At 54.8% G+C, this 18,477-nt stretch overlaps 3 protein-coding genes across 3 annotated transcripts; 1 reads left to right on the forward strand and 2 right to left on the reverse strand.

The window, feature by feature from the left end:
- Positions 1-563: 563 nt before the first annotated feature.
- On the reverse strand, positions 564-4,112 carry Slx1a (structure-specific endonuclease subunit SLX1A). Its single transcript, XM_006977104.4, has 6 exons — positions 3,775-4,112; positions 1,861-1,912; positions 1,419-1,757; positions 1,009-1,136; positions 768-852; positions 564-693 (listed from the first exon to the last, which is right to left on the reverse strand). The coding sequence occupies exons 1-6, from the start codon at positions 3,951-3,953 to the stop codon at positions 664-666; spliced, it is 813 nt and encodes a 270-aa protein (XP_006977166.1). The 5' UTR covers positions 3,954-4,112; the 3' UTR covers positions 564-663.
- A 123-nt stretch (positions 4,113-4,235) lies between these two features.
- Bola2b (bolA family member 2B) lies at positions 4,236-5,026 on the forward strand. The gene is made up of 3 exons (XM_006977103.4): positions 4,236-4,454; positions 4,536-4,633; positions 4,900-5,026. Exons 1-3 carry the CDS (start codon positions 4,392-4,394, stop codon positions 4,985-4,987), a joined length of 249 nt encoding a protein of 82 aa, XP_006977165.1. The 5' UTR covers positions 4,236-4,391; the 3' UTR covers positions 4,988-5,026.
- A 2,944-nt stretch (positions 5,027-7,970) lies between these two features.
- Positions 7,971-13,392, reverse strand: Coro1a (coronin 1A). Its single transcript, XM_006977102.4, has 11 exons — positions 12,919-13,392; positions 11,261-11,459; positions 10,256-10,378; positions 10,032-10,161; positions 9,761-9,945; positions 9,531-9,650; positions 9,228-9,332; positions 8,976-9,121; positions 8,835-8,892; positions 8,507-8,722; positions 7,971-8,184 (listed from the first exon to the last, which is right to left on the reverse strand). The coding sequence occupies exons 2-11, from the start codon at positions 11,456-11,458 to the stop codon at positions 8,080-8,082; spliced, it is 1,386 nt and encodes a 461-aa protein (XP_006977164.1). The 5' UTR covers position 11,459; positions 12,919-13,392; the 3' UTR covers positions 7,971-8,079.
- Positions 13,393-18,477: the final 5,085 nt, after the last annotated feature.

Consider the following 18,477-nt stretch of genomic DNA (forward strand, 5'->3'; position numbering starts at 1 on the left):
TTGTGAGCCACCATGTGGGAATTGAACTCAGGACCTCTAGAAGAGCAGCCAGTGCGCTTAACCACTGAGCCACCTGTCCAGCCCCAGCTGTCAGCTTTACCCAGCCCAGCCATATCTGAGGGATCCCCAGTGGGGGACTGCCTCAGCCAGATGGGCCTGTGGACATGTCTGGGGGGGGCATTTTCTTGAGTGTTGATTGACGTGAGGGCCCAGACCACTCTGGGCAGGTGGTCCTGGGCTGAGTGAGAGTGTGACTAAAGCCCCATCGAGAGAGTGTGCCAGTCAGCAGCCTTCTTCCATGGCTTCTGCTCCAGGTGCCCACCCTGGCTTCCCTCACTGATGGGCCATTACCTGGCAGTGTAAGATGAAACAATCTCTTTCCTCCCCAAGTCGCTGGTCCCAGTGTTTATCACAGCCACGGGCAAGTAAGTAAGACAGTAACTGTTACCTCTGAGAAGGGCAAGGAAGTAGCAAGGCCACACGTCAGGCCCAAAACCTCGACTTCCCTCCCTCCCTCCCTTCCTCCCCTCCTTCCTTTCTTCCTCTGAGAAAACACCAGAAGGTACCCTTAGCTCAGCGTTTTTATTGTGCTCAAGTAAAAGCTGCCAAGCACTGAAGACGGAGGCAGAAAAGGAACAGGGTGCAAGTGGGGGACACTTAGAATCAGGTCTCCAGCAAGTCTGTCCAGTGATCCTGTAAGGACAAAAGGGTAGGTCGGGGGTAGTCTTGGAGGACTGGGGGAGGGCGGGGCCAGAGTCACCTCTCACCTCTTCCAATTCCAAGTCCTCTTCCTCCTCGGTGTCCATGCGGCACTGCCCGACCAGGCTTCCCCAAAGCAATGAGTTCTTACAGCTGCCAAAGGGCGCGGTTGGTGGAGAGGGCAGAGTCAGGCACCCCCCGGCCCTCCACCGGGCCCTGAGTGTCAAGGTGAGACTCCCTAGCCAGGACTGAAACGCGGAGCACCTTCTTTCCAGGCCTACACGGGCTGGGAAGGGGGCCTGGACTCACCTAGGACAATGGCCCTCGAGGGGTAGAAGCTGCCCGGGATCTTCCCGCAGGAACTCCTCTGCCAGGCAGATGATATGGGCTCTTAGGGGACAACCAGGGTGGGGGCAGCACAGGGGGCCCTCTTCATCCTGTCAGAGGTGGCAGGTAAAGAGACACGGAAGTAACTCGAGAGAGCAGCACACGGCTTGTGAGGCAAGAAAGAGAGGAAATAAAGCAAGAAGCACAGAAAAGAGCCGTGACTTCAAAAGGAGGCCAGGAACGATCTACACGGTGGCTGGTTGCCCATTCAGAGGCTCTAACCGCCCCTGGCAGGCACTGATAGGCCAGGAAAGAGCTGAGAGTGCGATCGTCCTCATTAGACCGAGTCAGGGAGGGCAAACTCCGGGGTCTCCGCCCCTGTGTGCCCCTACCTGCAGCAAACGCGCGCACAGCATGCAGCTGGCCTTGGCATCAAGATCCAGCGGGCGCTCGCTGTCAGCCTCACTCGCAGTGAGTCGCTTCGGGACCGAGGGCTGGGGTGGCGGCGGCCCAAAGGCGATGGGCATGTGTGGTGGTGGTGCCGGAGAGAGTTCCTGGCGGAAGTCGGGTCGCAGCCAGCGCAGGGTTAGAGGGAGGCGCAGCCACGGAGGAGCTCGGAGCATGTGCGCCAACACGCGCAGGTGGAAGGCAAAGGAGGCCTCGCTGCGCAGGCGCGGCCCCACGTGAGTCAGGCGGCGTGAGGCGTGAGGATGCTGCCAGGCCCATTCAAACTATAGAAGGGACATGGACAACGAGGTCAGGGTGGTCCCGGGCAAGGTCCTCTAGACAAACTCAAAGCCCCAGGCTAGCCTGCCCTTAAGACACCTTTCTTACCCGAAGGGCGGCCACAGCAGACGGGAAGCCGTGCAGGATCAGCACCATGTCCCTTGGGAGGAGAGGACACGGCCAGTAAGTCCCCATCGCACTGGTTCCCCCCTCCCCCCCGGGGTCCAGTTCACGTTGAGAGCCCAGTTCACACCACTTCATGGAGATGTAAGATCCTTGCACCCGCCAACCTCAGGCTCCTCACCCAGGCCTTGATTCCTCTCCTTTGAAAGTATTATTTTATGGCTGGGCGGTGGTGGCGCACGCCTTTAATCCCAGCACTTGGGAGGCAGAGCCAGGCGGATCTCTGTGAGTTCGAGGCCAGCCTGGGCTACCAAGTGAGTCCCAGGAAAGGAGCAAAGCTACACAGAGAAGAAACCCTGTCAAAAAAAAAAAAAAAAAAAGAAAGAAAAAAGAAAAAGAAAGTATTATTCTAGACCCAGCCTTGCTGACTAGGGCCCCTGTCTCCTGATCCCAGTCTTTAAAACAAGTTTTACTGGTGTATATTAACTGTACAAAATAGTTAAATTATGTAATGTATTTTGGCATTACTTATCATAACCACTTCCCTCTTTTTTTTGACTTCTTCCTCATTCCAATAGCTCCCTTCTTACATAATTTCATAACTTTTCCTTTAAATTCCGAATGAGAGAACACTTGAAATATTTGTTATGTAACTTATCATGATGATGTCCAGTTCCATCCACTTTCTCACAAGGGTATAATTTCATTCATCATTACGGCTGAGTCACATTGCATTTGGGGGCTGGAGAGGTGGTTCCGTTAGGAGCACCTGCAAAGGACCTGGGCTCAGAACTGTCTGTAACCCCCATTCCAGGGGATCCGGCGCCCTCTTGTGACCTCTGCGGGCACTGCATGAACACGGTGCACTTAAGATGAAGGCAAAACACTCCTACGAACCAAATTAAAATAAACTGGGTTTTCAAAACTACACCTTGCATATGTCACATTTCCTTCACCTGTTGATGGGCCCTGTGCTGGATAGTTTTATGTCAACTTGACACAAGGTAGAGTCATCAGAGAAGAGGGAGCCTCAGTTGAGAAAATGCCTCCATAAGACCGGGCTGTATGCAAGCATTTTCTTAGTGATTGATGTGGAAGGCCCCCCAGGCCTTTGTCGGTGGTACAACCTCTGGGCCGGTGGTCCTGGATCCATGGCCTCTGCATCGACTCTTCCTCCAGTGATGACCAGTGAATGTGGAAGAGTAAGCCAAATAAATGCTTTCCTCCCCAGTAAGCTTTTTGGTCATGGTGTTTCATCACAGCAACGGTAACCCTAACTTAGTCTGATCCCATAACTTAGCTTCTGTATTTATTTTTTTTCTTAGATTTATTTTATTATTTTATGTGTATGAGTGTTTTTGCCTGTATGTACGCATTTATGTATGTGTACCACGTGCGTGCCTGGTGGGAGCAGAGGTCAGAAGAGGGCGTTCCATACCCTGGTACTGGAGTTACAGACCACCCCTTAGCTTGTGACCCCGTTCACCAATTAACCATCCCAAATCTTTTTTTTTTTTTTTTTTTTTTTTGGTTTATTTATTTATTATGTATACAGCATGTATGACTGCAGGCCAGAAGAGGGCATCAGATCTCAGCACAGATGGTTGTGAGCCACCATAGAGTCTGTCCTGGATCTCACTCTGTAGACCAGGCTCGAACTCACAGAGATCTGCCTGGCTCTGCCTCCCGAGTGCTGGGATTAAAGGTGTGCGCCACCACCGCCCGGCCATCCCAAGTCTGAATCTAGCCTTTACAAAGTCCTTCCCGCTGCGGGTGACAGGCCGGGGACTCAGCACCGCCCATGATCACAGAAGTGGCCCCGCCTCTGTCTTTGGGCTTCTGTCCAGGCGGTCCGCCTCCTATCCCGAGCCTTCCGGCAAGACACCAGCGCCCTCTTACCAGGGTCCTCTCCCGCTGGTCCTCCAGGCGCCACCTTTTTTGCGACCGGCGTTGTGCTGCCGGACCCGACGGGCAGGATTGACAGTGAATCCCACGTAAACGCGGCCCCGATGCCGAGGGTTCTGGCAGTAGAGCAGGTAGACCCCGAAGAAGCGCCCCGGCCTCGCTGTAGGTCCCATCTGGACTTTCTGGGCGGGGGCTCCGAAGTCGGGGGTGGTTGCTTCTGGGACCTTGGCCCTCGGGAAGGGCTGGGTAGCCAGGACTGCAAAACGTTTTGTTTAGGAAAAAGCCCTCGAGGATGAGCGTGCAGCGCCCTGGAAACCCGGCAGCGCGGCTTGGTGCGCCGCCTGCTGGCAGGAGGAGGATGAGCAAACGCCGCCTCACCGCCCGCCGCCTCCCAGCCCGGCTCGGATTGGCTAACTGCTGGGGCGGAACCTCCCCAGGGTGGCGAATTCCGCTGCGCTGGGAGACGGAAGTGCTGCTTTCGAGGCCGCCCCAGGAAGGGCGGAAGTGAGCGGCGTGGAGGAAGTGGCTGCAGTGAGGGCGGAAGGCGCGGTGGCGGGGACCCGAGGCGAGGTTCTGGGCACGCCTGCCTGTGCCCCCGCCGGGCTGTGGCCATGGAACTCAGCGCCGACTACCTCCGCGAGAAGCTGCGGCGGGACCTGGAGGCAGAGCATGTGGTGAGTGCGGGGCCGGGGCCTCGGGCGGTGGGGAAGGGCTCCCGGGCGAGTGCCTCATGGTCCGGGTCCCCTGCCGGCTAGGAGGTGGAGGACACGACTCTCAACCGTTGCGCGACCAGCTTCCGAGTCCTGGTGGTGTCGGCTAAGTTCGAGGGAAAGCCACTGCTCCAGAGACACCGGTGAGCCCCCGGGAGCCCCCCGCCCAGCGCTTCGGGCTCGGGACGGCAGCCCGGGTCGCTGCCGGCTCGGGTGGGGACTAACTCACGCCCAAAGCCCAGTGATGTGGCCCATAACCCGAGAGCGCCCCTGCCTTTGTGGTTGGATTTCTGTCCTCTCCTCGAATCCCCACGTCCCGGAGACATCTCCGAACTCCCTGATGATGCTTGCTTCGGAGCCTACCACCCTAGCCGAGGCCGATCATTTCCCAACCCCATCTCTCTCCCAGGTTGGTGAATGAATGCTTAGCTGAAGAGCTCCCGCACATCCACGCCTTTGAGCAGAAAACTCTGACCCCAGAGCAGTGGCGGAAGTGAGGGACCCAGGCCCGGACAGCCATTAAATTGTAAATCAGGTCCACCTTGTGTCAGTGTGCTGTTTGAGGGCTCTGAGGCCGAGGTGAGGACTTGGCTTTCCCCTGCGTCTCCTCCAGCCATTGCTTTGGCATTGTTCTGTCCTTTCGTCTCTGTCAAGGATGCCTTGTAAACCTTCTCTGTCTACTCCTGTGGCACTGTCACCAAGGTCAGCCCCCAGAAAGCAGGGTGTTCCTGCTCTGCCAGCCCGCCAGAACCAGAAACCCTGAGCCTTTCCCTACTGCCTCCCTCTCTCTAGGCTCCTGGAGACATCAGAGAGAAACAAGACATACCTTTCCTGTCATGTTGTCAGTCTCTTTTCAGGCGTCAAGGAGCATGATGTTCCATCCAGCTCCTGCACATCTAATTCCTCTCCTCTGTGGATCTTTGGTTTTGTCCTGTTTTGTCTTTTAGACAAGCTCTCAATGTGTTTTCCAGGCTGCTCTTAAATTCAGAGAGGACCACTCAGATGGTTCTCTCGCCTTAGTCTTCCCTTCATCTATGACTACAGCTGTCATCAGTCACCACGCTCAGTTCTTCCCCATATTGTCCAGGCCTGTCTCTGACACTTAACACTTTATTATCTGTACCTCCACCTTCTCATTCTTCCATCAAAGAGACTGATCAAGCTGGAGTCATAGTCACTGGTCAGGCCTTCTCCATCCCCAGGGTCATTTCCTGAACGTTTTTAGTTCCTCTGGAGAACTAGTGATTCAATCTACTCACAAGGATCCTAAAAGAGAACACAGGAAAGATGCAGAGTATCCTCGCCCGCATCTCTAGAGGAGTAACCCTTCATTCTCCATTGATGGCCCTCCTCCAGTTTATGGGAGAGAAGGGACTTGCCCAGGCTCACATGTCCTGTCAGAGAGCAAAACACAGCTGGGTGGGCAGACCTGTTTGTGTGCCATTCTCTATATCCAGATAACTCCATGGCATGCTGAGGAGGAAAGGGCTGGGGTCCTGGGTATTCTCTGAACTGTATGACTTCAGCCCTGTGGTGGTCATGATACCCTCCTGAGCCCCTGTATCTCATCCCAGCTCTGGAGTCTCCCACACTGAGGATAGAGCTATTGGAGGAGCTTGCCCAGCACACATGAAGCCCTGAGTTCAGTCCTGAGTACCATATAAACCAGCACCGTGATATATACACTCCTAGAACAGCACTTGAGAGGTAGAGATAGAAGTGTTAGGAGTTCAAGACCACCCTGGGCAATGGGAGACAATCACAAAACACACAAAAACAAACACTCCTGTAGACAGGGGTTAAGAAATCTGTCTCTTATTCAGATGCCAGGTCCTGTGAAACCCACAGGAAATGCTCCAAGGCAGCAGGATGCTGTGAATGAAAGGGGTCACTTAAACCATAACTCCAGAACTGCCCTCAGCCAATCATTGCCCTGCTCTGTGTTTCAATCCAGAGTCAGGCTGTTCCCTGTTTCCTAAGCTTTGCCCTTATGGGACTTTGTCTTCCAAGTTGTTTTTTGTTTTGTTTGTTGGTTTGTTTGTTTGAGACAGGGACTCTCTGTGGCTCTCTCCTGGCTGTCCTGGAACTTAGAGATCCGCCTGCCTCTGTTTCCACAGTGCTGGTCTAAAGGCGCGTGTCACCACACCTGGCTCATTTGTAGTTGTGGATTCGGGTGTAGTTGCTTGCAGAGGGTGCCAAGTTTCCTGAAGCTGGAGTTGCAGGTGGTTGTGAGCCGCCTGATGTGGGTGTTGGGATCTGAATTTTGGTCCCTTGAAAGGGCAGCAAATGTTCTTAACTGCTGAGCTATGTCTCCAGCACAAGATTTATTTCTACTTATGTGTATGAATATATGTGCATGCAGGTATCATGAGTGTACATGTATATGTGTACATGCCTACACATGAGTGGAGGCCAGAAGAGGATGTCAGGTGTCCTCTGTCACTTTCTACTTATTCCTTTGAGGCAGGCTCTCGCCCTGAACCTGGTGCTTGCATCTTTGTTAGGCTGGAAGCCAGCCAGCTGCACAGTCCTGTTTCTGTTCACATCGCAGCTGAGGTATGCAGGGACACCCATCTTGTGACATGGGTGCTGGGATCTGACTTCCAGCACTCATGACTGCAGAGCAAACACTGAACCACTAAGTCATCTTTCTGGCCTCTTTCTTTTTCTTTTTGGTTATTGTTTGTCTTATTACAGTTGTTTTTTGAGACAGGGTCTCTATTTTAGGCTAGCTTTGACTTCTGATCCTCCCGCCATTACCTCCCAAATGCTGAGATTACAGGTGTGGGTCACGACACCTGGCTTATGCAGTGCTGGGGATCAAACCGAGGGCCTGGTGCATGCTGCCACCCAGGCTGCATCCCAGCTCCATTTCTGGTCTGGTCTGGTTTGGGAGGCAGTAGCTCACTTGATAACCCACTCTCAGTTGAGTCTCTGGCTTGAAACTCCCAGCAGGCCTCAGTCTCCCAAGAGTTTGGGCTGCAGGTGTGAGTCGCTTCTGATCAGAAGTCTTGTTCTTTTTGTTCTTTGAGTGTGTAGTTGGAAGTGTCACCGTGTGCTTGTTGGTTTCCCCATAAGCACCAGTGTCGGGACAGCTGTATGCAGTTTGTGCTCAAGTTGACCCGGAAGTGCTAATTTGGGGTCAGGGCTAGGGGCAGAGCTAGAATGATGAAGAGCCTCCCTAGCATGTCAGCGGCCATGGCTTTGGTCCCCAGCACTATCAAAGAAAACACAAGAAAGACTTGGGTGAATATGGAAAATCTCGGGGCTCTGAGCTAGGGATTTTGATGACTCAGACCTTCCATTCCAAGATGGAGCTAGGAAACAGGGAACAGTCTCTCTTCTTCATCACCGGGTAGCCTACCAACCAAGGCCCCGTTCATTTGCTAGAGTGCTTTTGGAAGTGACCCGCAACCTGAATGTATTCAGAACCATCACAGGGAAGCCTTGGGGCTGGCCAGTTCACCAGAGTCTGAGAGGTACCAGAAAATAAAGCCATTTTATTAGTTTCGTCTTATTCACCATATGGCCTGAGGGTTGGGGTGGGAGCAGAGTGATTGGCTGGCCCAGCTGAAGGCTCTGGGCTCCTCTACTTGGCCTGAACAGTCTCCTCCAGCCTGTCCATGCGCTTCTGCAGCTCTTGCACCGTGGCCTGCAGATTCCTCATCTCCTCCTCCAGCCGTGACACGGTGTCCTGGAGGGGCCGGCACTGCATTAGGCCCAGTTCTCTGTAGCTTCCCTTCCTCCAACATCAGCTAACCCTTCCCAGAAACCCAAGGCTCGGGGCCCTTTGGTCCCAACAGCTACTACCTGATTACCGTAGGCCCGTAAGCTCGCCACCTGGCTTCTAAGGCCTCGGGGTCACCCACTCCTTGCCCTCCAAGAATCTCCCACCACGCGGAGCTTGGAAATCTTAAATGCCAAGCTCTTCCCCTGGGAGACACCGAGCACATCCACACATCCTCTGCCCTGGTCCATCTTCCTGCCCGGCTACTCCAGCTCCCCACCGGCCTCACCGAGCTGGGAGTGCCGCTGGCCTCTGGTGTGGCTCTCCTGCGGACACTGTCCAGGCCCCTGTTGACTCTCAGCTCCCGGCTCTTTGGGGGCACGTAGCCGTCCTTGAGAGAGATGAGGAGGGGGCCAGCATCCCGGCCACCTAGCCACTCCTCAGCTGTGAGGGCTGGGTCCGGTCCTGCGGTGGGCGGGTACAGGTCCTCCTGGAACAGGTCCGACTGTGGGCAAGGCCAAGGCTGGTCACGAGAGTGTTTATGTTCCTGCCCCTCCCTACAAGCCCCCGTGGTCAGTTCCTGTCCTAGCGCCCAGGGAGGAGCCTAGGAACATCACCTTTCTAGGTACAGTCATGGCAATGGGCTCACACTTCCGCTCGTGCAGCTTATAGAATCTGTGGAGACAGGAAGGTGAGTGGCACTCTACAGCATGGCTGGCTGGGTGCTGCAGGTCTGGTCAGGGTCAGGGGTCATTCACCTGGCAATCTCACACTTATTCACTTCCAGGCCACGCTTAGGCATGTAGCCCATACCGCGCTGAGACTCCTTGGAGCTGAACATGGAAAGGTAGTGCAGGAACGGAGCCTCCGAGGTGATCTCAAAATACCGGATAGAGCTGTCGCCCTGTGGGCGGTGTGGGCGAGAGTCAGCCCGGCACCGGCCGCCAGCCTGGGGCTCACCAAGCCACTTCCCCGCCGCCCTGCCCCCAGCCCGCCTGACAGGCGGTCACCTTGCCACAGAGGTAGACGATGTTGGTGTCTGGGTCAAAAAAGGGCAGCAGAACCCCGCTGCTTGTGTCCAGCTCCTGCAGAGACAGTGGCTCTTCCAGGTGCTTCTGTGGAGACAGGTGGGGTGGCAACAGCCAGGCCATGTCAGGTCCTCACGGGACAGCGAGCAGGCAAGGGCCCTCAGACTGAGCAGTGGAAACTCCCCATCTTGGAGGGAAACTGAGGCCATGGTCATAGGTGGTAGGGCGGAGACTTAGCCTCCAGCCTTGATTGCTACTCTAAAGGGTCCGCTTCCCAGCACTCACTGTGTCCCACAGCGCCACCTGCCGCTCACTCATGCGGCTGAAACCGGTCGTCAGAATCTTCCCCTCTGACACAAACACAGCGTGCACTGGCCGAGTTCCCTCATGAGGACGGTCCTTTTCCTGGGAGGAGAGAAATGTGGCAGGTCAGCTTCTCAGCCTCACCAAGGGACTAGACCCTAGGCGGGATCAGGGAGAGCAGAGGCCAAGGTTTAGGGCTCCTGGCAACTTACAGCCACAACAGTGCCTTTTCGAGGCTCAATGATGCGAACGCGCTTGTCGCGGCAGGAGGTACAGATGAGAGCGCCGTCCCGGCTCCAGTCCACACTGTAGATTGTGTCCGGGTGCACATCGGCGCCCAGCGTCAGCACGGCTTCTCCAGTGCCCACGTCCCACACCAGGATCACATTGTCACAACCTGCACAATGGTCCAGCGTTGAACCGTGAGCTCCTGCCCTCCTGTCAGGCCCCTGGCCCTCCCCTCCTCACCCTCAGAGCAAGCACCTGCACTGAGCAGCACGTTCTGGGCTGTGGGGTGCCAGGCCACGATGCCCACCCGCTTGGTGTGGCCCTCCAGGGTGACGACGGGCTCCCGCAGGGGCAGTACCAGGCCCCCATCCGGGATCTCCCACACCTGCAGGAAGGGGCAAGTGAGTATCTGGGGCTTCAAAAGCCAGGTTCTTCCTGGAGACCCCTCCTAAGCCACCCACATTCCTACAGAGACTCACCATAACTGTGCAGTCCTCAGAGCCACTGGCAATGACATTGTCATTGTGCGGGCACCAGGCGATGTCTAACACCGGGGCGGTGTGGCCACAGACCAGGGGCACGTTCTTGTCCACTCGTCCAGTCTGGAGGGCACAGCAAGTCTTCTGATGGAGGTGCTTCTGACCCCCAAACCCAATCCAGCCTCCCCACACCCCTGCAAAGGGACGCGGAGGAAGGCTGGGGGTCCCTGGAGTACTGGGGTGGGAGAATTTGGCCTTCGTTCCAGCCCAAGAAGGCTAGCACCAAGCTGCATGAGATCCTAATCCCCCCCGATCTCCGTGTCATCTGTGGGCAGCACAGGCCCTAGGCCCAGGACAAGCATAGGGTTGGGGTCCCCAAGAGGAGAATGTATTGGGGGGGTGCTATAGGATGTGTCCTGATGGATAGATAGGGGCCTGACGTCTGTCCCCATGCCTCTGGACAGCTGCAGAGGTTTGGAAATGGCCTCTTCCGAGAGCCAACTGCTTCCTGTGCAGGGTGCAGGCCCAGCTTCACCCCGACAACCACTTCCTCTTCTCCTCTGTTTCCATCGGCCCTTTTAAGGTAACAACTCGGGGCCTATCTCCCTTCCTGTTTCACCCCCCGAAGAGTCCAGGAGTGTGCTGGGGCTGAAGGGGAGCAAGTGTAGAGGACAGGAAAAGGCTTTTTGCCTCATCTCCACCTGTGAGGCAGGGCTCACACTTGGTGAGTCCCCAAAGGCTGGCTTCCTCACAGGCCAGACCTGGTGTCCTCACTCATGAGAACCCTGGAGCAGCCCTGCCCTGAGCAGAAGCCCCCAGGCTGAGACTTGGGATACCTGCTCCCCACTGCCTTGTCTTGTCCCGGAGAGCTTAAGGAGCAAATGGCCCGGTCCCATTTTACAGATAACACCACCGAGCCCCCGGAAGTCTTGGTAACAGGCACCCACTCAGGGCCCCCCAGTCAGCGGACAGCAGAAGCCCCCAGGAGCGCTGCCAGAAGCTCACCTTGCCTAGGGGCAGCACCAGGAAGGCCCCTCCCCCACTGGCCTCACAGATCAGAGCCATGAACTTGGGGTTGACAGCACAGAAGCCACTGTCCCAGGTGGTCTGTGAGACCCGCACGTCCTCATAGCACTGGTCAGCTTTGGCTGGCTGTCCAAACACGTGGCGGAATTTGCTGGAGCGAACCACCTGCCGGCTCATCCTGAGGGACACAGATTGTAAAGTTTTCTCTGAGTCAGTTCTGACCAAACACTGTCGGCCCTAGAGCAGCCCTTGGCCTGGCTGTTAGGATTCCGGCATCAAGTCTGAGGCACCCTGACCTGCTCTCCGTGACTGAGAAGCCTGCTTATCCCCCTGCCTACCCTCCCCAGTGTTTCTTGTGTCAAACTCCCAGACATTTCAAGCCACACCCTCAATCCTGCACCATCTGCCCTACAACGGGGCCCGATGTGGTATAAGCACCCGGGGTCTGGTTCTTGACTGAGACACAGTGCCTCCTTCCTAGTGGTCCCGACACCCGGGAGGTGGGTTCCCTCCTGTTGACCTCTTCCAGATCCTACATCCCTCACTCCCACACAGAACTTCCTAGAGACAGGGCAGGGCTGCTCCTCCTCAGCCTTCCAGCTCAGGGATGGCACACGGGGGGATGTGTGCCAGCTTGCCTAGGAGGGAGTGAGTGGCAGGATGGCTTCCCCAGGTTTCTGGCGACAAGCAGCAGCAGTGGCTTGGGTTCCAGCATCTCCCCACACCTCTGCCTCTCACCCTCCGCTCAGAAAAAACAGGTGCTCTTCTGTGCCATCTCTGCTTCCGTCAAGGAAGGGGAGGCCCACCACGACTGCCCTGAGGTAAGCTAGGATGGTTACCCACTGTGGCCGGGCAGCCAGCCAGTGTTCCAGAGCCCCATCCCTGTGCCCAGTGAAGGAGCCCCGGCTGCCCCTCGGAAAGCATCCTTCCCAGAGCCCATCTCCCCAGCCTCCCCCGGCTGCTCTGCCTTCATGGGGAGCCCCTTCTTTCTGGACTTCAGCCCTCACCCACCCTGCTACCCCTAAGGAGGCTCCCAGGTCTGCACAGAAAGCAGGTGAAGTGCGTGAGTGAAGTCTCCAAGACAAGAAGGGGACATGAGCCCCCAGTGACCCGTCTGGATTTGGGAGAAGGAAACCCCAAGCTAGAGGTGGGGGCAGGAAGATGTGCCCCACCCGGCCTCCTCCCCCACCCAGGTACCAAGCCCGGAAACCACGGAAAGGGGAACTTGGTCTTTTCTTGTTTTGCACTCAACCCCTTCCTGTCTCAAAGCTTGGGGCAGCTACTCAGCTCACCCCACCCTGGCCCCCACCCTCACCGCCCAGAAGCTGCCTCCCAGGGACCTGGGTCCCGAGACCAGCTGCAGCCGCTCCCAGTGCGCCCACCTCCATCTTGGTCACGATGGTCCTTCGCCCTCACCTTGGAGCACTCTGGGACCTGCTTGTGGCTCGGCACCCCTTGGTCCCGGGCCCTCTGGGCGGCGAGGCTCAGGAGCAGGCTCCCTGACCACAGCCTGGTGGCCCTGACAGCTCGGCCGCCCGCCCCCACAGCCCTGCTCCCACGCTGGCGCTGGCCCTACAGGTGGCCCGGAGCAGCAATGCCCGCCTTGTGACCAGCCCTCCCCCTGCGCCCAGTCTTACCTGCTGCGGGCGGGGGGCTAAGCGTGACCCCCCAAGTGGAGGAGGAAGGAGAAGAGGATGGAGGAGCCGCGGGCTGGCCGCCGAGGATGCTCTGTCAAGACAATGAATGAGCAGCGGCCGTGCGCCGGCCTCCTCGGGGTGGCAGCGCCCCTTTGGGCGGAGCTCGTGGAGGCCCGGCCCTTCGCTCCCGGGCGGGCGGCGGCGACGCCGAGACCCGCTCTCCACGCTCTCAGCTCCAACCCCCAACAGATGCTGACGCGAATCAGCTCTTCTTTTAATGTCAAAACGCAAAAATATCCCGCTCCTTCATCCCTCCCCCGTCCACCCGCAGCCTCCTCGAGGTCCTTTCCCTGGCACCGGAGAAAGCTCCCGAAGGGCTGCGACCAGCTTGAGAGCCTTGTCTGCCACAGGAGGGGCCGCTCTAGCTGCTGCCCCGAAACAGAGCCCTGGGTGGCCTTGGGAGTCACAGTTCTTCTCTCGGGGCTCAGGGCTTCAACGGGGACACCCTTGCCCTCTGCTTCACGGGGTAGAGACCGGAAATTGGGCAGTGTGGAGCACCTGTTTTGTGCTCCAGGCTGAGAGGACAACTGAGTCAGGCTCCTCTGTAGCGCTCTCAGCCTGGGGTGGGGGCGGTCTGTCACAGTCTGGCAGCACACACTGTCCCCCAGTTAGTGGCGGGTGGGTTGTCGCAGAAGCAAGGGCGGGCAAGAAAGGCCTTTGCTAGAATCATGGCTCCTGAGTGACCTTTGGCCGGTCACTTTAATTTCATCTCAACCCCAATTTTCCCTCTATAACGGTCTTACCTGTCTCATATGGAGAGCTGGACACACATCTACAGAATGGCAGGTGCTGAGTAGAGTTAGGTCTTAGAGCCAGGTGTGGTGGCCTTCACCGGGGAGGCAGAGGCAGAAGAATCACAGTGACTTCAAGGCCACAGTGACTTATATGGTCCACAGTTCCAGGCCAGGGCCTCATGAGACCCTGTTTCAAAAAACTAAAAGGTGTTGGTTCTTTTCATTATTATCACTTGCCCAAGCTTTGGGCTGTCCTGAGGGGTGAGGGAACACCAGACATAGCTTTGGAGAGGCGGGGGCTGAGGCAGTCTCAGCAAAGGTCAAGGAAGCAAGTGTACTGATAATCTCCTGTAATCTGAGCACTTTGGGAGGCCAGCCTGGGCTACATAGTAAGACCCTGTCAGAAGAAACTGTTCTTTAAGAAAGTTCAAAGGAGCAAGAGGCCTGCTCCAGTTCTGCTATTAGCTGTGTGGTCTTGGACAAGAGGCCCAACCTCTCCAAACCTCAGTTTCTGTAGGCGAGAAACAAGCAAAGGTGTCCTGCCCCCCTCAGCTGATGGGATTCAAATGAAGTGATGTAGATTGAGTAGTGCTCGGTTACCCGTACAGGGTTGTATTGTGCCTGAGGATCTGTAACTGTGGGCAGGGACTATACAGACTCCAGCTAAAGTGTTAACAGTAGTGGAGCTGAGAATGAGCTCAGTTGGCAGAGTCTCACATAGGGTGCATAAAGCCATGACCTCCAGCACCACATAAACTAGGTGTCGGGGTTGGGGTGATGGCCGAGTGGTTAAGAGCTCTTCCTCTTCTTGCAGAGGACCTGAGTTCAGTTCTCAGCATCCACATGGTGGCTCACAACCATCTGCAGGCATGCATGTGATGCACATACATACAGGCAAGCGAAACAAGCATGCACGTTGCCTTGGTTACTGCTCTATTGCTGTGATCAAGGCAATTCTTATGAAAGAAAGCATTCAATCTTTGTTTTGTTTTTCTAGACAGTGTAGTCCAGGCTGTAGACCAGGTTAGACTTGGACTCAGAGATCCACCTGCCTCTCCCTCCCAAGTGTTGGGATAAAAGCATGGGCCACCACCACCTGACTGAAAGAAAGCATTCAATTAGGAGCTTGCTTACAGTTTTAGAGGGTTAGTCCGTGATCATCATGGTTCTGGAGCAGTAACTGAGAGCTTTACATTCTCATCCACAGTCAGGCAGAAAGAGACTGACTGACTGGGCCTGGTACAGGCTTTCAAAATCTCACTCCCAGTGACAAACGTCCCCCAACACGGCTACATCTATTCCAATAAGGTCACGCCTCCTAACCCCAAACAGTTCACCAGCTGGGAGCCAAGCATTCAAACATATGAGCCTATGGGGCCCATTCTCATTCAAACCACCACACACATAACATTTAAAAATCTAAGCCAGGAGGTGGTGACCCAGGCCTTTAATCCCAGGATTCAGGAGGCAGAGGCAGGTGGATCTCTGGTGTCAAAGCCAGCCTGGTCTACAGAGAGAGTTCCAGAACAGCCAGGGCTACACAGAAACTCTGTCTCGGAAAAAAAAATTAAATATCTAAAACCAAAAACAGGTATGATGGTGCATGTCTGTAATATCTGGGCAGTAGAGAGTAGGAAGCTCAGAAATCCAGGATCATTCTCAGCTACATTAGGGAGTTCAAGGATGGCATGGGCTATAAGAGATCCTGACTCAACTGTCTCCTGCAAATACTAATAGCTAGTGTTTATTGTGCAGCTACTATATACTGTTCTAACATAGATGTATATGCTCCCTGGGCATGGAGGTACATACCTGCAATTCCAGTATTCTGGAGCCTGAGACAGGGTGGCAGCCTAGGCTACACAGTAAGACCAAATCTCAAAAACACCCCCAACCCTGAGAGTGGCTAGAACTTGGTGGTACTCTCCATTTCTTAGGGAGTATATAGGCATACACCACCACCCGGGAAGGGACGAATACTCACACACATACGGAGAACAAGCACACTGATAAAACCCATGCCTTTGGGGCAGTGAGCTGTTCAGGCTAAAGAGAGAAAGCTAGGCAGCCACGTGCTGCCCTTAGATGCCAGGCACAGTCTGCAGTGTGGGGAGAGGGTGACATGGGGCTGTTGTAGAGGACAGACACAAGCCTGGGTGGGAGGGGCTTCTCCAAAGCAGATGTCTACAGAACACAAGAATGAGCATCAGCGCAGTGGCAGGTTGGCCCAGCATCTCACTAATGTGTGTGTGTGTGTGTGTGTGTGTGTGTGTGTGTGTGTGTGTGTGCGCGCGCGCGCATGCATGTGTATGACTGTGTGCTGGAGACCAAACCCAGGGCCTTGAGAATGCTAGGCAAGCATTCTGCCACTAGGCTATACCCCCAGCCCTCATCTGTGGCATCACCTTGATTTTCTTTTGGGGATGTAGCGTTCCATCATAGACCATCTGGGACTCAGCATGTAGCGCCATGCTTCTCTGTCCAGTGAAACCCCTTTTCACTAGTTTAGCTCCACTGATTTGATTCAAGTCTATGTTGTGAGAAAGAGATTCATCCTGGAGCTGCAGGAGGTGGGGGAAACCCTCTTTGCATTCTGGTTAATAGCCTGAAAATGTGAACACAACCCTAATAGAGTATCTTGTCACCATGTACAAAAAACTAGTCAGAACAGTCCATTAAGAGAAGTGGATACAAAGTGAATACAAAGAGGCAGGATACAAAGACAGATCCTAAGCATAGTTGGAGTGTCTGGATCAAGCTATGTCAGAATCACTCAGCCTTTCTGTGAGATAAGTTGGGTTTTCCCCCACATAAACCAGTAAGTTTGAGTGCCAACTGGTCTACCTACCCTGGCGGGAGACAGGGTCAGAGACCCAAGGAGCCAGATATGCCCAGTAAAGATGGACCAAAATATAGGAAGTCCAAACTCCTGCCGGAGGTTCTCAAGGCCTTCTCTAGTCTGTCTGCCTCAAGGGGGTGTGGGACATGACAGGGCCCAGTGACTGCTGTTTCCTTGTGGCTCCTCCCCAAGTGATGTCAACTTGTCTAGAAAGTACAGAACTTGCTAGTCTAATGGAGTAGGACAACAAATGCATGGCATGCCAGAGTCAGGGTTCTGGTGTCTTCTCATCTTCACGGGAAACAAGCCTGCCTGAGGATAGACCCTGCCAGAGGACAAGAGAGGTCCAAAAGAGAACAAGACAGGGGCCCGAGGACTATATTCCAGACCCGCCGCGGACCCAGATATACTTGAAGGATGCTCCATTTCTGTGAAACAACCAATTATCTGCCTCTAAAAAAGTTACTTCTCTACTGCTGTGATAAGACACCATGACCAAGGCAACTTACACAAGCAAGTGTTTGATTGGTATCAGAGGGTTTGAGTCCATGACGGCAGAGCGAAGGCGTGCCAGCAGGACCAGCTGAGAGCTCACAGCTTGCTCCCTAAGCAGGGGGCGGATGGGACACTAGAAATGGCACAGGCTTTTCTGAAGCCTCAAGCCCGCCACCAGCGACACACCTCCTCCAACAAGGCCACACCTCCTAATCCTTCCCAAACAGTTCCGCCAGCTGGGGGCCAACATGGGCCTATGGGTACCATTTCCATTCAAACTACCACCTCCTCCTCTCCTTCCCACTCTCCCTCCCTCTCTCCCTCCTTCTCCTCCATCTTGCTATTGTATCCTAGGCTGGCCTCAGTCACCTGATCTTCCAGCTCACCCATTACAGGTGCCTGGTTCATATCACTCCATCTCAGTGTTACCAAGAATCAGACAGCCAAACACTATGCTCATGCTATGAATATACAGAAACACCTTGGAAGTATTAATGTTAGGAAAATAATAATAATAGCTATAATGATCTTGAATCCAGACATGCCTCTAAATATAACTGTTGGTTTATAGGAAATAAAGATAGAAGAATAGACAAAGTAATGCTATTAGGAGGCAATTACATGAATCTTCGGTGTGGGAAATGTCATAGGACACACGACCTGGCTTTGACAAATAAATGGCAGCAAAAGCCCGTGGGGGATGAGTGGGATGGACTTGTAAGCCCAGCACTTGGAAGGCTAAAACAGAAGGGTGGAGAGTTTCAGGCCAGCTTGAGTCAAGTTTGCCCCTGTGGCCAAGCACAGCAATGTGTATTTGTTATTTTTCTCACCACTGTGACCAGATACCTGGCAGAAATCGATTAGTGGAGGAATGCTTTAGTCTAGCTCACAGTTCAGAGAAATACAGTCCACCATGCTGGCTCGGGGGAAAGTGGGGGGGTGGGGGAGTGGCAGGGACAGGAGGCTGCCAGTCACTGTGCTGTCAGCCAGGAAGGAGAAGGGAGGGAGCTGAATTCCGCTCTTGGCTCACTCCTTCTCTTCGTTCGGTCTGGGCCCTCAGCCTGTGAACAGTGCCACCCACGTTTACTCGGGTCTGTCCTCCTTACTTGACCCTCTTTGGAAATACCCACACATACACACCCAGTGTGTCTCCCAGGTGATTCCAGACCTAGTTGTGTTGGCAATGAGGATGAGCCATCACACAGAGACAGGACTGCATTGAACAAGCGGTCAGTCTGGTCACTTGGCACTGTTACTAACCAGGCTTACAGTTTTGTAAAAGAGGTTTTATTCCTAAACAGCTGTGTGTGGAGATGGGCATGCAAGTCTCAAACCCACCTCCCTGAATACGGCGTTGAAGTGTGGGGGAAAGTGATTCAAGGTTCTTCAGGAGCAGCTGCTGTAGGTAAGGAATAAAGGATTTATTTCAAT

The sequence above is a fragment of the Peromyscus maniculatus genome, chromosome 1 (genome assembly GCF_049852395.1).
Source record: "Peromyscus maniculatus bairdii isolate BWxNUB_F1_BW_parent chromosome 1, HU_Pman_BW_mat_3.1, whole genome shotgun sequence".
In the NCBI taxonomy this organism is placed as follows: domain Eukaryota; kingdom Metazoa; phylum Chordata; class Mammalia; order Rodentia; family Cricetidae; genus Peromyscus; species Peromyscus maniculatus.